Below are 17801 nucleotides of genomic sequence, written 5' to 3' on the forward strand. Positions count from 1 at the left end.
TACCAAAACTGTTCACTCGTTTCATAAAAATGGTATGACAGGCAAGCTCGTTTAGTATTATATATATATATATATATATATATATATATATATATATATATATATATATATATGGAATAACTGGTTACTGTCTTAAAGGGACATTCCTGAGTTTGCTGCAATAGTTAAGATATTATCGACTAACAGAAACTTTTTAGCGATTGTAATTACATATCAAATATATTTGTCTGCATAAAATATTAGTGGCTGTATATTAAACGTGTTACTAATTGTTCTAATATTTGTACTAGGTTAAATTTCATTTGATTTCCTAAAATACAGTTTTTTCGTACGTACGAAATTATTTGAAGACAAAATCCAGTTTGGGCTTCTTACAAATATTAAGACGACCAGAAACACATTGAATATACAAACACTGATATTCTAAACAAGAAAATATAGATAATATATAAGTTTAATCGTAGAAATATTTGATTAGTCGGAAACATCTTACAATGCAGCAAACTCAGGAATGTTTCTTTAAGATATCGGCTTTATCCTGCGAAGGTTAGAATGGCGAATGCAGCGAGGCTCTGCCGAGCTGCATTCGCTATTCGACCTGAGCGGGATAAAGCCGATATCTTAAGACTGTAACCAGTTATTTCCTTTATCCTGCAATTCCACAGGAATAGTCGGAAAATCATTATTTAATCCATGAGTTTGGTCAAATTCAGCCCTCTACATTGCGACCGATTTCTTTCGTTTGGCGTTATACCAAATTTGATTTTTGTAAATTTTTGTTTAACAACAGAACTAGAACACATTAGTTTATTAATTATCGGCTATTGGATGTCAAACATTTGGTCATTTTGACATATAGTCTTAGAGAAGAAACACTCTACATTTGTTTCATTAAACCCGCTGTCGCCACTTCATGGCCAACTCTTTTCGATTAGCAGCAAGGGATCTTTTATATATGCACCATCCCACAAACAGGATAGCACATACCACGGCCTTTGATGTACCAGTCGTGTTGCCATGGCTGGAGCAAGAAATAGCCCAATGGCACCATCGACGGGGATCGATCCCAGACCGACCGCGCATCAAGCGAGTGCTTTACCACTGGTATACGTCCCGCCCCACTAAATTTTATATAAACTGATAAACTGGAATCACACTAGGGGGTGGTTTGGGCATAATACTCGCACTGAAATTCTCTTTGTTAATCGTATGGACGAAATCCACCTCAACTGGGATTTATCAGAGTTAAAATCATTAGGCTACACCATTGATAATATGTTCACCACGAAAAACAGACCGTAGACAGGTGGCCTCAGACCACAATTAATTTCGCTATATGTTTCTATATAGCCTTAGTGGCTATAACATTTTTATTAATATCAGCAGGCCCGTGAAGTTTTGTATGTACCTTTGCCTGCATGGGGGACACATACCCTGAAAAGGACAACCCCTGTTGTCCAGCTCTTTCTCCCAGCATATTGGTTTAAACAGACACACCCTCTAAACCAGGCCGGAGTACACCCATTTTACACAAAAAGCACTACTTTTGCATGGGCCGGAATTACCACAAACAAGTCTTCAATGTCAACAAGTTACACATGTTTACAAACTACATGCTATCCCCTGTCACTTCAGTCAAACAGTTGCCACTTCATAGCTGTCTGCCATGAAATAATCACAGTCAAACAGCAGACTACTTGCGCGGTCAAACTTCCGGATTTTGAACAACCAGATGGGAAGATAACTGTAATCTGAGGCCAGGTCAGGCGTGGATCCGGGATTTTGTTGCAAGGTTGTCTGCTTGCAACAATGGAAGATGTATATTAGCGGTGAATGCCCACTAAAATAAGTGTGAACAAACAAACAAACAAACAAACAATGAAAACACAAAACGTTTCAGTCGTGAGGGGAGGGGGCCAGGGTGTGGTCCAGAGCCCCTCGATCCCCCACTGAATTCGCGCCTGCAAGTGTTCGCGAAACGATCGAACTTCAATTTTAACAAGTAAATATTATCGGATTAAAATATTTAGAAATCGTTATACCTTTTTTTTTTTCATTGTGTACCTTATAATACATTATTTAAAAGGAAATAAGGGAATTGTGCGGGAGGGAGGATAAACTGTGGCATGCAAATTTATTATTATGATTATTATTTATTTATTTATTTATTATTATTTATTCTAAACTATTCTTTCTTTCTTTTGCTCCCCAGGAAAATACATTTTTTGAAAAAAGAAAAAAGAATATTTGCTTGGAGCAGGAAGATGCTCTCCCCAACTCCAACCCACCCCTGCATACGTGCTTGAAAACATGATCGTGTGAATAACAAATGAAACGACAATCACGCGATTTACATAGACCGGGATCTCGGTCAACGTTCGTTTAACGCATCACGCAAAAACATCGTCAGCATAAAGTATAAAACCAGTTAACTATCGGCGAATCCTGAATAGACCCGAGGATCCCGAATGTGTAACTTGCAAACAAACTAATTGAAACGATGTTACGAGAAATTTCTTTTCTTTTCTTTGGAAAGTCCTCAGCACCTTTGGGTTTTTTTTTTTTAAATTTGATTTGTGACAAATACAATGTATTAATAATGCATAGTAATAAAAAAAAAAATCAGAGAGGAAATATAATTGAAATAATATCAATAGTGTGTACGTGCATTAAAATAATTAAACTGTTTCATAACATGAAACCTTGTTACTTTTGTATGTGCAATTAATAAATGTAAAAAAAAAGCACACAGAAAACTTTAATATAAATTTAGAACTTGTATTTCTGCATAGCACGGTCTTTAGGTGTTTTGTACGTGGTTATAATAAAAACATACCAAAGAAGTTGTTTCATCAGAATCGCCACAACCAAGACCGCATAAAGGCTTGCATGGCAGACATGTATCCAAGCTACTTGTAACCTCTCTTTGAGAATGGCCAATACAGCACAAATCCCCTTGTTTTCTTAGGGATACAATTAAAGTTTTTAGTAAAAGTCAGTATCTATCTGTGATATTTGTATTTTTGCACAGTTCTTTACACTGTGTTTTTATTTAAATCTTGAATTTTCACATTGATGTTGACACCCAATAGCCGATGTATTTTTCGTGCTGGGGTGTCGTTAAACATTCATTCATTCATTCTATTCCTGATGTAATTAATACTACCGGCCTCGGTGGCGTCGTGGTTAGGCCATCGGTCTGGTAGGTACTGGCATGGGCGGATCCAGGAAATATTTTTAGGGGGGGACCAAAAAAGAAGGGCACATTGACTCGTCAAAAGGGCACCTTACTACAAGTTTTGATATTTACAATTAATATGAATTCCTACAGTTCTACGTCATAATATACTAGCAATAATGAAGTAAATTGGCGTCACTCGCGTTAGAACCTCAATGGGGCCCCATTGAGACTCAATAACACAGACACATATCTGCAAGCTTGCGCATGTACACGAAAATCTTGATTTCATTTATCTACAATATAATTATTGTTTACTTAAAAAAAAAAGAATTCTACAAACAAAAAGGGCACTTGGACATTTTGAGGGCACTTGAACAATTTTTTTTGGGGGGACGCGTCCCCCTGGTCCCCCCCCCCCCTTGGATCCGCCCATGACTGGGTTCGGATCCCAGCCGAGGCATGGGATTTTTAATCCAGATACCGACTCCAAACCCCGAGGGAGTGCTGCGCAAGGCTCAGTGGGTAGGTGTAAACCACTTGCACCGACCAGTGATCCATAACTGGTTCAACAAAGGCCATGGTTTGTGCTATCCTGCCTGTGGGAAGCACAAATAAAATATCCCTTGCTGCTAATCGGAAAGAGTTGCCCATGAAGTGGCGACAGCGGGTTTCCTCTCAAGATCTGTGTGGACCTTAACCATCTGTCTGACGCCATATAACCGTAAATAAAATGTGTTGAGTGTGTCGTTAAATAAAACATTCCTTTTTTAATTAATACAGTGAAACCTCTCTAAACCGGACACCATCGGGACCAAGTAAATGTCCCGTTTTAAAAGGTATCAGGTTTAGAGAGGTTAGGTTCTGTACGGACTTTTAAAAGGGACCGAGGAAAAATGTCCGGTGTTGAGGGAATTCCGGTTTACAGAGGGTCCGGTTTTTAAAGGTTTCACTGTACCTTTACATACTAGTCTTTAAGTGCATATATAAACTGCACAATAAATTAGACTATGTTTCTCTGATACACGTCATGGTACGGTACTATTTCCTCAATGGTTTGTACATAATATATGTGTAACACGCACGCACACGTACAATAAATATATATAAACATGGCTTCTAAATTTGTTATTTGGCGTCTAAAAATTAGACGTAGGCTGATAATTGCATCTACCAAAAACCAAGCGTGGTATTTTATTTATTAAAGGAATTATTAATCAAGGCTTTTGGACTGTTATGCGTGTTCAACGATATTTAATGCACATTATTTCTTAAAATCAACAAGTAGGCTATGTTGGTATATTCCATTAATAAAACAGTAAACATGTAACGCCTATTACATATAGCGGCCGCAGCCATTTTGCTCCATCCCACTGAATGCGCCATCTGGTGAGCAGGTTCTTACGTAACACTTAACTTCTTTCAAAGGCGAGGTAGGCCTATAACAAAGGCATATATTTAAAATCACCTTAAAAATCCATATTCAAAATTGTATTTATTTTGCATTAATTAACTGATGTAATAAAGCAAGTATGACACTGTAATGAGATAAATTGTTTAGGATAAGTCGGTACATAAATGTAAATAGAAATGATTACATTCGCATCAATACAGGGTGAGACGATACGAAGTGCAGTGGTACAGCACTCGCTTGACGCGCGGTCGTTTTGGGATCGATCCCCGTTGGTGGACCCATTTGGCTATTTCTTGTTCTAGACAGTGCAACAAGACTGGTATATCAAAGGTCGTGGTATGTGCTATTCTGTCTGTGGGATGATGCATACAAAAGACACCTTGCTACTAATGGTAAAATGTAGCGGGTTTCCTCTCTAAGACTGTTCGTCAAAATTACCAAATGTTTGACATCCATTAGCTGATGATTAATAACCAATGTGCTCTAGTGGTGTCGTTAAATAAAACAAACTTCTTCTTTTCAATACAGGGTTGTACGTAGCTGGGACAAGTGAGCGGTTGCCCTGCCAAAAAGCAATAAAAAGTGTCCATTTTAGTTTAAACGTGACTGGGGTTTTCCATTTAGCTGAAAAAAAACCAGGTATTGTTTTTCACTATTCGTTTGTAAAATTATCCTCTCCCCCACCAAGGAACATAGGCGTACGGGCTCCCACTTGTTATGGGGGGTGGGGGGGGGGGGGGGGGTGGGGGGAGGAGGCAGGCTGGTTTTTTACCCGAATTAAACGAAAATGCCCGAATCTGGACAACAACGTTTATTTATATAAGCATTACTACCAACAAACAGCTATATAGGTTTATAAACGAATCACTGCGCTTTTCCACATGGATTATAACTAATTATACGGGTACAATGATGGAAATACATTGTAAAAAGGCCTCAGGTTAGCACATTTTGAACGAATATCTCTGTCGTTTTTGCCAGAATTTTAGGTTTTACTCCAGCACTAGGGGGTAGTTGACCCCCTGCCCTTATTTCGTACGCTTATGCCAAGAAAAATCTGGGCTAACGACGGCCCTGCTATAGTATTGCAACGTACATAAAGTACAATAAGAAAAGAAATGTTTTATTTAACGACGCACTCAACACATTTTATTTACGGTTATATGGCGTCAGACATATGGTTAAGGACCACACAGATATTGAGAGAGGAAACCCGCTGTCGCCACTTCATGGGCTACTCTTTTTCGATTAACAGCAAGGGATCTTTTATATGCATCATCCCACAGACAGGATAGTACATACCACGGCCTTTGCTACACCAGTTGTGGAGCACTGGCTAGAACGAGAAATAGCCCAATGGGGCCACTGACGGGGTAGGGTACAATAGTGCACACTAATGTTCATTCATTTACACTTATGTTCGTGCTTATATCCAATTAAGGTTCAATCTCGCTGTCCAGAACGCACACCTCACCTATCGGGACAGAGGGTTAGTGGTTAGTGACACAGAAGTCGGTGTAGTGGCCTTACACATACCCACTGAGTCATTAAACTTACTCTGGGTGAGAGCCGGTACCGGGGTCCGGGGGGCGAACCCAGTACCTACCAGTCCGATGGCTTAACCACTACACCGCCGAGGAACTAAAACCCCGGTCACACTGTTAAGGATCAGCACGCCGAGTTAGCCACCGATACGATCCGGCATCATTCGTGACAATCCGTTGCGGTCCGTAGCTGTCCGTATTAAATCACTGATCAATCGTAGTAGTACTTGTATGTCCGTGAAAATTTTGAACATGTCCAAAAATTCATCACGGATCGAATAACCGTAGTACAGTCTTAATGATATGTAGAAGAACGTAATAATCCGTTCTAATCCGTAATAAACCGTACTTAAACCGTAATTAATCGTAGTAGTCCCTGGCCTCAAGCCCCGGCCACACTGTCAAGGATCAGGACGCCGGGTTAGCCACGTATACGATCCGGCATCATTCGTAACAATCCGTTGTGGTCCGTACTAAACTGCACCGATCGTTAGCGATACGTAGCGACCCTCAGTTGTCAACTAACCCCTATCCTTAATAATCCTTGGTTTATCCGTCGAAAACCGTAGTTAAACCGTGGTGCATCCGTAGGGGATCGCGGATAGACCTCTATCCGGGGTCATCCGTGAGGTTTTCATCCGTCGTGAATCCGGCCAGACGATCCTTGACAGTGTGACCGGGGTTTAATGCAGTCAATCTGCCGTTACACCCGAGAATTGTGGACACTTGCTTTGATACGTAATTGATCGGTCTCTGGTTTGTGTTTGGTGAACTCCAGGTAATTCGTAACGGTATCCAGCATCTCTTTGTATTTGACGTCATCCGGGTGATTCCGCTTCGTTTGTTCAAACTCGTTAATAATCTTCTCCGTCTGTAGAGCTAAAAGATGAAAACAAATAATATTAGTATCAGGTTCACGGTTACTGACATGTTTGATTATTTTTTAAGCTAATTTAATTCAAGTTTAGAAGTTTAGAGAGAGAATGAATGAATGAATGAATGAATGAATGTTTGACGACACCCCAGCACGAAAAATACATCGGCTATTGGGTGTCAAAGTGTTTTAGAGAGAGAGAGAGAGAGAGAGAGAGAGAGAGAGAGAGAGAGGGGATGGAGAGAGAGAGAGAGAGAGAGAGAGAGAGAGAGAGAGAGAGAGAGAGAGAGAGAGAGGGGGGGGAGCGAGGGAGGGAGAGAGATAGGGAGGGAGAGAGAGACGGACAGAGACAGAGTACAGTAAAGTAAAGTTTGTTTTGTTTAACGAAACCAATTGAGCACAATGATTTATTAATCATAAGCGATTACATGTCAGACACTTGGTAATTTTCATAGTCTTAGAGAATAAAAACCCGGTAAATTTTTCCATTTGTAGAAAGGACCCTTTTAATTGCACCATCCCTCAGACAGAAAAGCACATACCACGGCCTTTGATCTACCAGTCGTGCTGAAGTAGAAATAGCACAATGAGCCTACCGACAGAGATCGATCTTAGACCGACCACGCATAAGACGAGCGCAATACCACTCGGCCACATCACTCAGAGAGAGAGAGAGAGAGAGAGAGAGAGAGAGAGAGAGAGAGAGAGAGAGAGAGAGAGAGAGAGAGAGAGAGAGAGAGAGAGAGAGAGAGAGAGAGAGAGACAGAGAGAGACAGAGAGAGAGAGACAGACGTCTACCTTCTAAAGACGGAAGATTATTTCGATAAATGGGCTCCGTCTTCCTCAAAGGTTTCAACACTCTGTAATGTTTGAGTTCAAAGCTGATCTCCTGCATGAGGATGCGTGCTCGGGTGGACACAGCGAGAGCGCTGTCGGACGTCGCCTGCGACTGCCTGCTGTCCGGCTGTCTGCGAAATTGGCGGTGAGCGGACACAAGGTCACTGTGCGATAACTCTGAGTTTGGCATCACACTGGTAGATGATCTGGAGAGGGACATCACGGATGATTTGGTGGTTTTCTGAGATGTCGAGATCCTCTCAGCAGTCGTCATCTGGCCGCTGTTTTCGGACTGGGTCTCCTTGTACGTTTATTCCATCACAACTGAAGTCAACTTTGTTTGTGTGTCTGTAAGAAATTTTTTAGCATATCTTGCATGTGAGATCACTTCCCCATTGTCTTTAAAATGACAAAACCTAGTTTTTAAACACTACGGCGTAATCTTCATTATTAACGCGTTTTAATAGACATTACTTACATTTTATTGCTTACATTTTCCATTTCTGTACATCCGAAATGTGTTTGGTCATCCTAATGTGTCTAAAGTTTGTTTTGTTTAACGACACCAATAGAGCACATTGATTATTAATCATCGGCTATTGGATGTCAAACATTTGATAATTTTGACATATAGTCATAGAGAGAAAACCCACTACGTGTTTCTATTAGTAGCAAGGGATCGTTTATATGCACCATCCTACACACAAGATAGCACATACCACGGCCTTTGATATACCAGTCGTGGAGCACTGGCTGGAACGAGAAATAACCCAATGGGCCCAACGACGGGGATCGATCCGAAACCGATCAGGCATCAAGCGATCGTTTTACCACTACGCCCCCCCCCCCCCCCCCCCCCCCCCCCCCCACACACACACACCGAATGTGTCTAATACAGCAAATTGATTGTTCATACTTTTAAAAACGCACATATAATACTTCTGAGCAGTAATGATATTTTCACGTTGTAACGTCACAGACACAAATTTCACTCCACTGTAACACAGGTTGTCTTTATAAGCTAAATAAAACGTACTTCAAAACGTTTATATATATTTCCAGGAACACATCACCATTTAATATATATATCAAACAAAACAAAATGACGGCGGTTTTAAGTATGCCTTCTGGAGAAATAAACTTCTTTGTTGACATATGTTCTTGTTTAATTTTGTTGCATTTATATTGGCATTTCATCATTCTGCGAGACAATTCTTGACATTTGAGGTTCTTAAAAACATTTGTTTTGGGATTATCCATCTTGTCTGACAGATCTTTTCCCCATTAACAATGCACCTTAAACAACTGACTGATAATAAGGTATACAAGTAAAACATCTGAACTGTGTACTACATTACAAGATCAAGGTTGTATTTCTATATAATGCGGAGTGGGCGGGGAAAGTCGTGATGCATTCACTAATGAATCAATGAAAGCAGTGGCTTATTAGGAGGTTGATCCGAGCGCTCGCGAACTGCTTAACTCGTACCAACCGGCCTCGGTGGCATTGTGGTTAAGCCATCGGACTACAGGCTGGTAGGTACAGGGTTCGCAGCCCGGTACCGACTCCAACCGCAGAGCGAGTTCTTAAGGGCTCTATGGGTAGGTGTAAGGCCACTACACACTTCTCTCTCACTAATCACTAACCAACTAACAACTAACCCACTGTCCTGGATAGCCAGTTAAATCGCCATGAACGTCAAATTTGACCTTTAATAGTACATGATAAAACTCTGTACAAAATATCTGCTCAATAGCTCACGTAATTGAAACTTATAGACCCCTCAGGTTGGACAGGTAGGGGACTAATAAAGAGGTATATATGACATCAATATAAGGTATTGTATCTGACATCATTTCAGTAATGCGTCATATCGTGAAGTATGCATAGTATAACTATAGATCGGCCTCGGTGGCGTCGTGGTTAGGCCATCGGTCTACAGGCTGGTAGGTACTGGGTTCGGATCCCAGTTGAGGCATGGGATTTTTAATCCAGATACCGACCCCAAACCCTGAGTGAGTTCTCCGCAAGGCTTAATGGGTAGGTGTAAACCACTTGCACCGACCAGTGATCCATAACTGGTTCAACGAAGGCCATGGTTTGTGCTATCCTGCCTGTGGGAAGTGCAAATAAAAGATCCCTTGCTGCCTGTCGTAAAAGAGTAGCATATGTGGCGACAGCGGGTTTCTTCTAAAAAAAACAGTATCAAAATGACCATATGTTTGACGTCCAATAGCCGATGATAAGATAAAAAAATCAATGTGCTCTAGTGGCGTCGTTAAATAAAAGAAAATTTACTTTTAGTATAACTATACTATTATATTGAATATTATTAACCCAACTGTTCCAGACTTGATATAAATAACATATTTTATTATGTATATTACTGACATAACTGTTCCAGATATAGTATGAATATCATACTTTATACTGCGAGTTACTAACGCAACTGTTCTAGATATAGTATGAATATCATACTTTATACTGCGTATTACTAACACAACTGTTCTAGATATAGTATGAATATCATATTTTATACTGTGAATTACAAACACAACTGTTCTAAATATAGTATGAATATCATATTTAATACTGCGTATTGCTAACACAACTGTTGTAGATATAGTATGAATATCACATTTTATATTTCGTTTTACTAACACAATTGTTCCAGATCTATTAAGAACATGGCTTGTTAAAGAGAATGACCTTTAGGATGTTATGGTAATAAAGCTCAAAGAAGAACTGAGTTTTATTTGCCCATATTGCTATAATAAACAGTATTTAGTAGATACTTACCTCTGTTTCACGTAAATACGTCCAACCGCCAATTCATTTCATCTGGAAATACGAAGACAACATGAACAGCATTGCGACATGATACTAGTGTACGCCCTTTTGCATTATTAAGTCAGTGATGTTATCTTTTTTTTTTTTTTCAAAAGACGTCAATGACTACGAATAACAAGTCTTTATTAAGGTCTGTTCCGGACCAGGGTTTCTAAATGGAAAAACAATTAATAGCCGGTGTACCGTACACTGGAAGCCGTGGTTTCGTGTAACGATCACACTAAGTCGCACAGCCCACGAAAAGCCGCTAATCTTTATTCGTATGTAACGGATCGGATCACACACATGTTTACGTTTGAGATCACTTGATACTGTTTTAACAATACACAGCAGATTTGTCCTCAGACGACTGAAGTTCACAATACACAGCAAATTCGTCCTCAGTTGACTGAACTTCATGGCTCGGGATCTGCATGAGCAGTCTTCTCTTAAAGGAACTGTCCCAAGTTTGTAGCCATTGTAAGATGTTTCCTAAAAAAGGAGGCTTTTTGAGGACGATTAAAATTACATATTAAGTGCATTTTCTTGTCCCGAATACCAGTGTTGGTATACTGAAACACTTGTTTGCGGTCGCATGCTAACGCTTGTAACAGTCACTGTTAATTTTTTTTCGTAAAATATGTCTTTTGTTTTCATACGTACAACATTATTGGAGGGTAAAATCTGTGTTGGGCTACTACAAATTTAATATTATGATGCCAAGAAACACCTTGTTTCTACAGATACTGTTATTCTAAACAGAAAAAAAGTTTAAATTGTCAGTTTTGGTCATCAAAAAGGATATGTTGGTCTTAAACATGTTAAAATGGAATCACAGGGCTCGAACTTAACGGCAATATCCGTCGTTGAGATACAAATTGCCGTAGGTAGAGAGTATCACCGATGGCACTTTTGTACCGTCGATAAAGTTCCTGAACAATGGCGAAATGTATACACCTGGTGTACATTATCTGACAATATTTAACATTTGCACATTTAAAAGATATCTACAAATAACAAGATAGCCTTTCAGTCAGGTTTATTTTCTGCAATGTCACTTTTTAAAAAAATTGCCATAGGCAGGTTCAAAATTGTCGTCGGTGAACTGTTTCACCCATGGAAATTCTTTTAAAAATTGCCGTGGGAGACAAATTCTTAAGTTCGAGCCCTGGAATCAAATTTAGGACAGTCCCTTTAAAATATGACGAAAATGTTCTGTGAGTAAACACACTTCTCAGTACTCGTATTAAGTTCAACATACTGCTGAGGCACTTGGGTCATGGGGTTAATCAACGTTCTCTAGTTGTGTCGTTAAACAAAACAAACTTTAACGTCTCTTTGAATACATAGCCCAAATAACCGAGGTAAGTGTTCAGGGCATGGCGTTTGAAACAATTGGAAAATAAAATTAAAATGAAATGAAAAACTTACATGGCGTATGCATCTAGCCTGAGGCTAATAAAAGTAACATTTACAATTGAAAATCACTCACCGAAAAATTTTGTAACGTGCTTTAGCTGAAGTTTATTTAGAATATCAAAATACACATACAAACACCCTGAGAAGAACACTAAACAGAACAGATATAGTAACACCTTTTTACTGAAATATCTATGGTAACAAAGAGGTATTGGAAATCTATCAGCTTTGTGATTAAAGGTGATTTCTAATCAGTAGGCCTCTCTGTCGGAAAAGAAACGATGGACATTAACCTTTGTCTTCTTATCGATGTTAACAACACAATCTATATGACCTGAATAACGATCAGTTATAACATGGAATCCACTTGATGGTATCTGGTTCCGAATCTTTTCAAAGAGTCCAGGCTTATACGATGATACCTGTACGGAATCTTTCCGAAGAGTCCAGGCCTATATGATGGTATCGAATATTTCTGAAGAGTCCAGGCCTCACATGACGGTACCTAGTTCGAATATTTTCGAAGAGTCCAGAACTACATGATGGTACCGACTATTTCTGAAGCGTCCAGGCCTACATGATAGTACCTAGTTCGAATCTTTCTGAAGAGTCCAGGCTTACATGATGGTACCGAATATTTACGATTGGAAAATGCCTACTTAATTGTCTAGTCCAGGCTTATATATAATGAGATCTGTTCCGAATTTTTTCGAACAGTTCAGGCCTATATAATGGTATTGAATCTTTTCGAAGAATTCAGGCCTATATGCTGGTATTGAATCCTTTTGAAGAATTCAGGCCTACATGATGGTATCGAATATTTTCGAAAAGTTCAGGTTTACATGTTTTAACTTGTTATTTCGATTGTCACCATTTAACAGACATTCGACGTGAATACTTGAAATGTTTACAACACAGGGGTAGTACCAATTTGATATCCGGTGCAAAATAGAATTATCCTCGTATAAATACTTCCTAAGTTATTAATCAATGAACAGGGGTAAAGTTTTGGGGACATGACTGCCATTGGCAATCAAAGAGCTATTATTACTACTAGAGTTGGGCAGGGGGTGAAAATAAAAGTGCAATTCTGCTATTATAAAAGACAAAAAATCTCCATGACCAAATGGAGAGGCATACGAAGCTTTCTTCTAAATTCATATTACGTAACATTTGGAAAAACAAATCAGTAGCAGAGCAAAATGTTTTTGTTATTGTGGTGGAGGTCACACTCAGTCGACCTGGCAACATTTAAAGATGACTGGTGTTTCAAGCCAGCTAAAGTCACTTTTTTAAAGATGGGGGAAAACGTGAACAACTATTAATCAATAATATCCACTACAAGTATCGTTATTATATTTTTTTTAAATGTTTAAAGACACCACTAGAGCACAGATTAATTAAGCATTGGCTATTGGATGTCAAACATTTGCTAATTTTGACACGTAGTCATCAGAGGAAATCCGCTACATTTTTCTTGTTGCAGCAAGGGATCATTTATATGCACTTTCCCATAGACAGGAAAGCACATACCACGGTCTTTCGAACAGTTGTGATGCACTGATTTGAACGAGAGAAAAAACAGAGTCAGTTGAATGGATCCACCGAGGTGATTCGATCCTGCGACGCAAGCACCTCAAGCGAGCAATCGACCGACCGAACCAAAAATATCGTCCCCCGTTATTATAAGGTTACGGTAAAATAATCATGTGTAAAATAAACGAGACTAAATGTGGTCACCTAAGAACTGTATGTATATTAAATATCTGTATGCACAAAGAGTATGCGAATAACTGCGTATTTATTAAAAAGGGCAATTATTTGCGAGGGATGGATGTGTGATGTTTGTTTCGTAGTATTTTATTATTACATCTGGTGAGCTGCCTTATGTTCTAATATAGCTGTCTTTAGTGGACTTAAAGCAAAATATCTGCTATATTTTATATTAAAAGGACAGACCCTAGTTTCAACCAGTGAAAATTAACAATAAGTTTAGTTAATCTACAAGACTGTAACACATTTGGATAAAGTTACAAATGGGTGAAACATGAGTCTGTGACTTTGAAACGGTGAAATACTCTCTAAAAATAGACTAAAACTCGACTCCATAACTGTTACTTCTCAGATGTACGTGCGTTTTTAAAAATATGAGAAATGCATTTTGTGATATTAAAAACCCCAGGATGACCAAAAACACTTCGAATGTACAGAAATGGATATTCTAAACAATAAAATCTAAGTAAAGTATGACTTCAGTTATCAAAAACGGCTCTAATAGTAAAAATGTGTCTTAGTGTTTAAAAACTAGAGTATGTCCCTTTAAAAAATAACTGGTTGCTATTTTAATGGGTACGGTATAAATATTTTGTAGATTAATTTGTAGTTATTTATTACAAATACATATAAAATACTTTGAGATACTTGTAATGTAATTTCTTATATAAAAATTCATGGTTCACATTCCATCCAATATCACATAGCATCCCGTCAGACATCGATTTCAGAATCAGTTTGTATCAGTGCAACCTAGATTTTAATTAATATTTCTTACACACCCGTTGGTGATAACACTATGCGTTATGTTTGATAACACATAGTTGTTTACACATGTACATGTGTTACAATTTCAAGACATACGACTGGCTGCACCTAGGTGATTACCAGGGCCCGTGCTTATAAAACTTTTAGAGTCCAGACTCAATCTCTAATGAGGTCACACGCATACAATTTGTATGGCATTGCCATGACGTTCACGTCTCTGATTCTGTTAGAAGCAATGTTTCATGGAAATTCAGGACAAGTACCGTGATTACATTCCTCTGTATACAGACGGATCACGGGATAGGAATTCTGTGGCTTGTGCTACAGTTTTTCCATTAGACACAATACTTTCCATGAGATTGCCTGACTCAGCATCAATTTTTAGTGCTGAAGTTTGGGCAGTTATTAAAGCCTTGGAAGAAATAAAGGATTCTAGTGCATAGAAATTATTATTTTTACTGACTCACTTTCGTGTCTCCAAGCTTTACGCAATATGAAGCTGGACCATCCCTTAATTGTGATGGTGATACGAAAGTGTGTCTTTTTATCTATTGCCAATAAAAATGTTGTATTTTGTTGGGTGCCCAGCCATGTTGGTATCGGGGGTAATGAAAAATCAGATTCTGCTGCCAAGTCTGCTTTGGATTTGCCTCATGTCAGGGTTGGTGTACCGTATACTGATTTTAAATATAGTATTAACAAATTTATCTTTTCGACTTGGCAACATGATTGGGACGGTGCGGTTGCGAACAAGCTTCATGCCATCAAGCCGGTTTTGCAAGGGTGGCAGCCCTCCTATAGACAGTGCAGGAGGGGTGAGGTAGTCTTCTGTCGTGCCCGCATCGGTCATACTTACTTGACCCATTCATTTATTTTGAAGAAAGATCCTCCACCTCAGTGTGAGCACTGTCAGTGTCTTCTGACGGTGCGACACATTTTGGTGGAGTGTAAGTATTTGTCAGCAACTCGAAAAGATTTATTTGGACAAAGAAATGTGATGGAATCATTTCGATTCCATCCAGAACTTTTAATGCAGTTTTAACGTGATACTAACTTTTATTGTAAATTTTAAATATTATCTAACTGTGATATTTGTATTCTTGCACAGTTCTTTACACTGTGTTTTAAGTTAACTTTTGAATTTTTATATTGGTGTTGATCATCAAATTTGTTTTGCATTTACCATAGTTTGATCCCCCTTAACCGATGTATTTTTCGTGCTGGGGTGTCGTTAAACATTCATTCATTCTGACTCTATTAGTGCCTCGAGTCTAGACTCTAAACGTTTTATAAGCACCAGGCCAGGTCACCAATGTCATACGTCCAATATAAAACCAGCAAGGTGGAAATCGATTACACTGTGACGTATAGTTAACCTGGCAATCATGTGTCTGTGACGCGTAAGTCAGCTACAAGTGCAAAGGGTTAAAAATATCTTTTAGTCGATAAAGATGTTAAAATGTGCTTAAAACATGGTTTTTAAGGATATATAAGCAGTGGCTGATCCAGGTGGGCCCACTGACATGAGGTGGAATGCCAAGGGAACTTTGGGGGAGGTTTGGAGAGGGATCGTAAAATAATGAAAATTAATATATAATAAAATTATAACTATCGCAAAACTATCGCCGGGCCCTGCCCTCTAGATCCGTCTCTGTAAGAAATAGAATAATACATTCGTGTCGGTTAGATACCATTTATCTCATATCTCGTCGTTTATAAACGTATCAAACTCGCTTCGCTCGTTGGATACATTTTAAAACAACTCATTGTGAGATAAATGCTATCTAACGGTCACTCATGTATTATTCTCTATATAAAAGAAACTGAACAGTGATTTATCAAAGGAAGAGCATAAAAGCTTAAGAGCGGCTTGAAGGAGGGAACCAGGGTGATCTGTCCCTCACCCCTCTCCCCACCAAAAACATTCAAGTGCGCCCTTTGTTTTAACAATTTGCCTACAATTTTCATTTCACGAATGCCAAATTTTGACTGAATTGCCCTTTTGGTGTCACACCACCATTAACTACTCCATGCAGTTCACTACAATATCTATGTCAGAGTATATTCTGTGAAAAATTCAACATCACCGAGAGGGTCATGTGACTACATAGGGGCGGGACTCGGGGCAGGGGCCCCTCAACATAGAAATTAAATTACATGACAAATAAAAAAAAATGAACTAATTTTATAATTATTACATTTTTTTTATAAAGGAAGTCCTTAATCTGGGGACCCCAGGGAAATCCCTCCGCCCCCTCTGCCCCCTTATAAACCCGGTACTGGCCCAGCTACTGTTACACCTAGAATGGTCAACACTTTATCCACTTTCGCTGAACCATGTTTCACAGCTCTCTTTTGTACAACAAACACTATGTCTAATATGAGACAAATTTATATAATCTTTCTGAAAAGTCAGACTTAGCACACCAATAACTGTTAGAATATCGACCAGTAATGCTGTAAGTAAAAGGAAAAGGCTGTTGACAAAGACAGTTATGTAACCCAATAGCTTTGGGGGTTGTGTCACCTTGTAGAGATAGTCTATATATTATGGACAATAACTGGACATTATACTTTTTACTGCTGATTCAATAGATAGCCATCGGACAGACGATGGCTTTGTTATTTGTTTTGATTTGCCATGTAGAATGGTTTGTAACTCTAAGTTTGTCATACCTAATCAGAGTAATATTTATATAAACTATGAATCGTACTATGATAGTTTTCACAATAATCAACCTCTGTACCAGCTTGTGATACTGCTATATATATTATATAGGTTCATCCTATGTGAAACACAATGCACTTGCAATGCGTGTTCCTTTTCTTTAGCTTAGTACTCAAACCATTTAACCTGCCAGTCATGACCGACGCACCGTCAGTTCCTAGACCAAACACTTTACCTAACTTGTCATCACAAATGTTTTTTGCGACTGAGAAAGTGCATCAATGCCTCTTCTATGCCTGCTGCAGTGCCATCAGTTATTGTTTCATTACCAAGAAAAGCCACACACACTTCACCCGTGTCGAGATAACGGACATATACTGCTAATTTTTTTCTCAACAGCTATGTCACAGGTTTCGGCTAGCATTATTCCAATGTAGTCACTGGCGTTAAATTTTTCTATCAGGTCTTTCTCAATAACATCCTCAAAGCAGAATTT

General features: G+C 38.9%; 1 protein-coding gene across 1 annotated transcript; it reads right to left on the bottom strand.

Moving 5' to 3' along the window:
* Positions 1-5850: 5850 nt before the first annotated feature.
* LOC121375894 lies at positions 5851-10724 on the bottom strand. The gene is made up of 3 exons (XM_041503584.1): positions 10648-10724; positions 7809-8195; positions 5851-7015 (listed from the first exon to the last, which is right to left on the bottom strand). Exons 2-3 carry the CDS (start codon positions 8119-8121, stop codon positions 6840-6842), a joined length of 489 nt encoding a protein of 162 aa, XP_041359518.1. The 5' UTR covers positions 8122-8195; positions 10648-10724; the 3' UTR covers positions 5851-6839.
* Between the last annotated feature and the right edge of the window lie 7077 nt (positions 10725-17801).

This window comes from Gigantopelta aegis, chromosome 6, assembly GCF_016097555.1.
Source record: "Gigantopelta aegis isolate Gae_Host chromosome 6, Gae_host_genome, whole genome shotgun sequence".
NCBI classification, from domain to species: domain Eukaryota; kingdom Metazoa; phylum Mollusca; class Gastropoda; order Neomphalida; family Peltospiridae; genus Gigantopelta; species Gigantopelta aegis.

Excerpts from the sequence above, each read along its gene's own strand:
- LOC121375894 (XM_041503584.1), bottom strand. The coding sequence starts at position 8,121 with ATGACGACTGCTGAGAGGATCTCGACATCTCAGAAAACCACCAAATCA. Across the intron at positions 7,016-7,808 it reads TAATCTTCCGTCTTTAGAAG|CTCTACAGACGGAGAAGATT; the intron begins GTAGACGTCTGT and ends TTCATCTTTTAG.